At 38.4% G+C, this 6,981-nt stretch overlaps 1 protein-coding gene across 2 annotated transcripts in view; it reads right to left on the bottom strand.

Annotated features, from left to right (window-relative positions):
• Nucleotides 1-626: 626 nt before the first annotated feature.
• LOC146458846 (uncharacterized) overlaps nucleotides 627-6,981 on the bottom strand; it is a 35,577-nt gene continuing 29,222 nt past the window's right edge. For both annotated transcript variants that reach the window (XM_085090244.1, XM_085090245.1), the window contains 2 exons: nucleotides 2,848-2,968; nucleotides 627-793 (listed from right to left, as the gene is read on the bottom strand). In XM_085090244.1, the coding sequence (XP_084946370.1) occupies nucleotides 718-793; nucleotides 2,848-2,968 (197 nt within the window). In that variant the 3' untranslated portion in view covers nucleotides 627-717. The remainder of the gene's footprint in view (nucleotides 794-2,847; nucleotides 2,969-6,981) is intronic.

Raw genomic sequence — 6,981 nt, 5'->3', positions numbered from 1 at the left:
TGAATATTTTTTACTTTTAATTCTTCGCTTTCAGAGAAAAAATGAATAAAGTAAGAAACGTTTGCTGTAAGGCCGACCAGTTTGTATTGGTAAGACACCACACCGGAACACTAGCTCTATGCCTTTTCCTCGATCACTACAAATGTCATCAATCTACCTCCAGCACCATTTGTTTTTAAAAACAAACCTTAATGTCTTTACAAACAATCGTTTTCCACCGTTTCTGGACAATGTTTTATAGTACATTTAGTCAATTCCTTATCGACAAACTTCGTTAAAAGAAGTTTGAGACGCACCGCCGGGAGGTCAGCTTTTAGGCTCGCGTATTATCTTTTTTTTTTTACTGACCCAAAAGCGAAACTTATCTTCATCATTACGAAATTTTGTCTTTCCTGTTTCTGACAAAGGGGACGTTTGCATGAAGCCGTTAATTCAAAAACTGGAAAAATATAACATTAAATAACACTTTCAAAGTTTATTGATCGGATCGAGTACTGCCACTTTAGGCAGACAGGATTCAATTGAAAAAACATTACTTCCTTCAATGGTGCCTCCCTCCCCATCCACGATAAATAATAATTTGGCCTGATCAAGGTAGTATTCTTTCAGTTACAGAAACATACAACTAGACCAAAGATCGGATTTTTAATAATCCTTGATGGCACTCAGACTATGATAGAAATATTCAAGCATATCTTGAACAAAGAAGCCTCATTCTTACAGGAATCTCAGTTCGGTGATATTACTGAAAACACCCGCAGGCAACTTTTCTAAGGTGTTATTGGACAAGTCCCTGAAAAGAAAATAAAGAAAATTTTATTTTGTAACCTCATGATCAGAGTAATTAAATAATTGCTGGAGAATTTTAAACTTACGTGGTTTCAGTAATCGGCCATTCGTATAATGTTGTAGTCAAATCACAATTCAAAATAATTGTTAAGGTCTTTAAAGGCGTACAAAATTGTGTCCAGTCCATAGACGTTTGCTTTGCAAACGTAAGTCTTTAAGGAAATTCGTCTTCCTTCAGTTCTCTGACCATCATTGAGACATTTTATTCCCTTGCACGGGCCATTAACAGTGGGGATTCTTGTTAATTGTTTCGATTTTGTAAGTTTTCAGCGTCTTATCATTATTGTCTCTTCGCAGTTTTCAGCTCTGTCCAAAAATGCCTCAACTTGTTTAATTTATAAGGTGGAGGCACGTCAACCTGACATAACTATTTTTTTATATGAGTTTTAAAACATTTTTAAAGAAGAAATGATTGAAACAAATTTACGAAATTTTGAAACATTGACAAAGGTTTAGATTTCAGAATTAAAATATATATTGAGGCTGCTGACACCCCGTAGTCCCATCACGTGCTAAGGGACTGTCGAATTTTTATCCCTCTTTTATTTATTTCTTAAATCCCACCCTGTTGCATAAAATGCAACCACGATCCGTAACATGGCATTAATCATTTAATACTATGTTCTTGTGTTAGACGATACCCAGAAGAAAATAAGAGTTATCAATCTGTGAAGGCCATATCCTAAGTGAGCCGATATCTGCCATTTAAGACTACTCTAACAGTAAAGATTTATTTGACAGTAATTTTATCCCCTCCTACTCCCAGGTATTATGAATAACTCATATTATGGGAGAATGGATCCTGCTGATAACAAGTTTGCATCAAGAACACTGTAATGCTTTCAAGATAGAGCAGTTTGAATTATAGATTTTTGCGCAGTGCGTGTTTTTTTCTAGGTCTGATCAGCTAACATGTAATAGAAGCGTCTTTGTCAATGAATTAAAGTTCAGCAGAGAGAAGAAAAGCTTTGAAATAGCCAAGGTAAACTCCAGGCCCCAGTTGTTCAAAGAGCGGATAACTTTATCCACTGGATAAGTCACAATCCAGTGGAGAAATATACTCCACCTAGCGCTTTAGGCAAGTTTTCCACACAATCCCATACTTATATTTGATATATGCTTTTACCCTGTCCACAAATTATAGGGCTATGAGGAAAATCTTGCACACATTTTATCTGCCGGATTACGACCTATCCAGTGAATAAAGTTATCCGCTCTTTGAACAACTGGGGCCAGATGTTTTTGCTGGTTTCCGGCCACCATGTTGGTGCCCCTCAGACTTGAAACCAACATGGCGTCCCATACTAAACTCTAATTTTCCGTGGTACATTTTCTCGAATAGCTCGATTATGAGACATCGCACAGCCCTGTGGCTTTCATACGTTGTTTATGGATCACTCCTCTACAACAAAAATTATCATGCGTGACGATGTGTGAGGTGAAAACCCCCATCCTGAGGCTAAGCCCCCCGCCCACCCACCACCACATCCCTCCAACTACTCCAAACTGCTGCCAAACTAGATAAAATTACCACAAGTTTACTCTCTTTAAGAGCAGAGTAATTGTCTTTTACTACTGCATGTATAACTTGTTTTGTGTTTTTTATAGCTTTGTTAGCTTTTTTTAAGGTTGTATTAATTTCCGCGTGATCCCGTTGTAACAAGATTCAAAGCGACAAAGTTTTCATTGACGGCGAGGCTAATCTCCTTTTAATACGTCAAACTACTTTGAAAACAAGTTTCTTCTAAATTGAAATAAATCCAGTTTTTCACACAAAGAAAAAGAGATTGTCTCTCTAAAGAATTGAACTTGCTGCGTGTCGGGAAAATGAACTATTTTACACTGCATTACTTGTTCAAGTAAAGGACACTCAACATAGTCACTTTTGTAAAACATCACAGTTGAATAGTCTTTTTGTGCTTTTTTATTCTTGTTATTCGAGGTACAATATCATCAATTGTGCACTTTTTGTGTAATTAATGCAGGGGTAGTACTTACAGTATATACGTATTGACCGGCAAAGGCCCTGGGACAGACGTCAGTTGCTTTCCTGCACATGAGATATTTGCCAAGGATGGATCCCCCGAGACGGGAGTACAGACACATGGCTTTGGACATACTGACGAGAGATATCAAAACACAATGAAATAAACGTTTTTCTACAGACGAAGTGGAAAGTATTGTGCAAACACTTGTTCGTTACTGCCCTACGGAACAAACCCAGAGAGGTTTGTTTATCATTACGAGGTGAATTTTTTTTCACGCAATCCTAAAAAAATGCAAATTTACCAGTTACTCCGCAAACTATAAATTTTCTACCACAACATATCAAGCGTTTATTCCAAACGGTGAGTTTCATTACGAGAGAAAAAGACAAACTTAACATTCACGATAGGAAGTGGGCCTCACTTCTTGCCCTTATTGTCCGGTAGATCTTTTTGTATCCTCTGCTTTTTCATCGTTCTCCTTAATCTTCAGCCCCAAATCTATCGATATTTTTGTACCTTATTCTTCTTAAATACTTAATTTAATTGTAGTGCTTTGTAAGGTCGTGATATGCTAATCTCGTTTCTTTATATTTGTATTAGTAAGTGATAAGGCGCTGAGATAAGTGTAAAAGTAGTAAACGTGGTAGCACTAAGTATCTTACAGTATATATTAGCTCCTATGTTATAGGACATTTTTCAGTAAAAAATAGATTTCGCTCAGTTTAGGAAATATCGGAGCCTTTGTAACCGTCAAGTAAAATACAAAGGTGTTGAATACCTGCTGTTCTTCCGAATAAGAAATGAGCTTCAGTTTGCAAAGGCGCGAAAAGTAAATTTCTTCAGAATTTCCTTCATTTGTTAGGCTTACGCAAGGGAAATTGGGAGTTGTCGAAATACTATTGGCTACGGGTCTTATATGATAAATGTTCTTCAGTAAAAGCTCTTAAGTTCTGCCTGTAAAAGAATGAGTCAAGATCTACAATAAACGTTGGGTTTCTTGAAGAAGAGCTGGTCCACTTGATGCAAAAAAAATCTCGGAAGGTAGCAGGGCAACTCTCCCTCAGCCACAGAGCCCCGGGGGTTCAAAAACAAAGCGAAAGGCAATAAGAAAAGGATAAATAAGTGGGTCTGCAGAAAAACGCTCAACATGAAAATAGGCAAAATTAAAAGGTAAAGCGACGTGTGCAAAGAAGTTAAAAGACTAACTTAACTAGTAATCACGGCTCTCCCCAAAATATCCCAGTGCCATAAAACAACGTCGGGTTTCGGTTTTGTGCCGCTGTCACAACCTTCGGTGCACGGGCACAATACCGGCGATACAGCAGTTTGGAAAAGTCTTCCCGACCTTGTGTGAATAAATCGTGGATCACCCGGAGGAACTCCACGTTGTGATAGGAGTCTTCCGTGTGACAATCAATTATTACTTACTAATCCAGAGTGTTCAACAAATATTAAACGTCACGAACATCACTTATAACCCACCGATTAATTTCTGCGCGTTCTCATTGAAGAAACACGTTACGACGGTCAAAATCAGACAGTAGTTATGAGACGTAGTCGTCTGATTTACATGATTATACATTATTTGGCGGTAAAAATCACGCGCGCATCGTGAAGATTACTGTTTCCTCAATAGAGTGCGCGCCATCCGGCCTGCATGTTTATCGGATGGTAATGCCTGAGGTTGAAATATTGTCCTTAAAAATTTACAGTTGCCTTCCCTCCCTACAGTTAATTATCATCCCGAGAAAAAAAAAAGAAAAAAAAAAGAAGAAGAAGAAGAAGAAGAAGAAGAAGAAGAAGGTTAACTTCGGACTTAAATAGTACTTAAATAAGTACTATTTAAAAAACGAGGGTGAGTGTTTCATGAGGTTTCCCAACACGAGAAAACAGATGAAACGGCCGAGTGATTTTATTGTTTTCCAGTGTTTGGAAACCAAATGAAATACGAAACCCGAGTTACTTCTCCAACGAATACAATTGAAACATTTTCTGTGTTCTTAGCGATGCCTAGTGAGAGAATTCTTGTTTTGCTATATTTGTTGCATTAGAATTCGATCATGTCACCTATCGGAAAACCGATAATCATGTTTAATTTATTCATTTTTGTTGTTTGTGATCTCTGGACCTCGATATCAAGTTGAATTTTAATATTTCGAAAGGAGCCTATTTGAACAACAACACCAGACTTTGCATGATTCAGTTAAAATCTTTAAAAGAACTGCTTGTGCTAGGCGGACACCATTGTGAAAACCAATTTATTAAAAAAAAAATTGGTTCAAAACGGGAGTTTGAATGCCATGAGAAAAAGATTGTAAATCCGTTCACAGAACATGAAATTCTTCTTCTTTTTGGGTCACTTGCTTTCCGACTGTTGGTTTGTATGCGTTGCTCGTGTTTTGCGAGCGTCGTCAAACATCTCGTTTAATAATACCGGCGATAATTTTATCTGTTAATTTTGCTTCGCTTTTACACTAATTTTTAACACTAACGAAGATGAAGTCATTCGTAACCTAGTGTTCTTAATTCTTCTGATTTTGATGTGTGTGGTACATTGCAATCCTTGCCTAGTTCCTAGGTCTCTCTCTGTTTTTCATCTCGGTCAATCCGATCCGGGTCACGTGTTCCGACGGAAAAAGCGAGGCCTAGACAAAAATCAAAAATTGTGACAAATGTCTCAATTTTTCTGGCGCGAAATTTCACGTTGAGCGGTTCGCGCCATAGCGGTAAAATCGGAAGAAGTGGTAATTCGAACTCATTTTCGACGCAAATGCTTCGGTCGATAAGTCTCTTTCGAGTGTATAAGAGTAGTAAATTCATATTATTTTTGAAAAGGAAACAAATGGACCATACGATACGGCTTTATCCTCTAGAAAGCGCCTTTTCGACGAGCAAGAGAATTAAAGTCTTGACTGGTTTTAAATTTTTGATACATTAGGTTGAACAAAAACTGGATCGTGAAAAGTCCTAACCTTTCTTCAATTTCTGTGGAGAGACTGGATCGTGAAAACCCTCTGTTCCATGGGGCAGAACAGAGCGCGCACGCGCCCAGAGACATTTTGAATTTGTCGTTTCGCGAGCAAAGTTACGCGTACGATAATCGCGTGTGCGAGTTGTTTTTCAGAGCCGTATATTTGGGGGTTTTCGAGTAAGTTTATTGTTAACCGCGTTACCGTTTTGGAGATGGTTTTTGGCCGATAAAACGTGCTTGTTTTCCGAAGAGTTTTCCGTAACCGCTTACGAACATCCTCTACTGGTAAGTAAATCTGCGCTTATGCACTGCTTTCGGGCTGATCAGTCATGTTTTTAAACATGTTTTGTCAGAGTCTCAGGGAGGTGTGTGCGACTCCTGGTGAATATATCAAACAGCAATTCGGCGGTTTGTTGTCAGCCGTTTCGTCTTCGATGAAGAATATGGTCATGCCGTCGTGCTAAATCAAAGAAACACGAACTAAGCAGTCAATTTACTGTCCTTGCATCGAGCCAAATGACCAAAGATGGTGGTCACAAAAAAAAGTCTACCGAGTTATGCAGTTCGGCGGCCATTGCGCCACAATTTAAATCTACCGAGTTATGAAGCTCGGCGGTCATTGCGCCATATCATCTTCAACAAGGTAAGCTCAAATCAAACGAATTGTGTAGCTCAAGAGCGAAAGCGCCATTTCATAGTGGTTTGTAATTCGGGTTCAGGACAAGCTATCATTATGCGTCATTATGGCTCGACGTTTAAGTTTGCTCGTGCGAGGCAAAGCAACACACTCAAACAAATCATTAAAATATTTAGTCATGTTAGTCGCGTACACACTCCATTGAAGGCTTTGATAAACGATTTCTTTGAAACGTGTTCAGTTGATTGGTGTCATGTCAATGAACCGGGAGTTTTCGTTTACACGATGATCCCTACTGATTGTAATGTAACGATCCCACTCCAAAGCGCAGAATGTCGAACACCCTCTTTTAATCTGCGATTAATCCTTGTTTATATGGAGACTAAAAACAACTGCTTTACTTGAAATGTTATTTTACAGATTTCATTTGAATGGTTACCTACTTCGGGGTCTTATTCACAGACTCAAAGGTAGAACAAACTTGAGCAGGACAATGAATTAGACTCAGGGGAAGTAATGTTAAGCGCGTCACATCT

Source organism: Pavona decussata, unplaced genomic scaffold (genome assembly GCF_977016875.1).
Source record: "Pavona decussata unplaced genomic scaffold, jaPavDecu1.1 SCAFFOLD_227, whole genome shotgun sequence".
Taxonomy (NCBI): Eukaryota; Metazoa; Cnidaria; class Anthozoa; order Scleractinia; family Agariciidae; genus Pavona; species Pavona decussata.
This window is presented reverse-complemented; position numbering and strand designations above follow the sequence as displayed.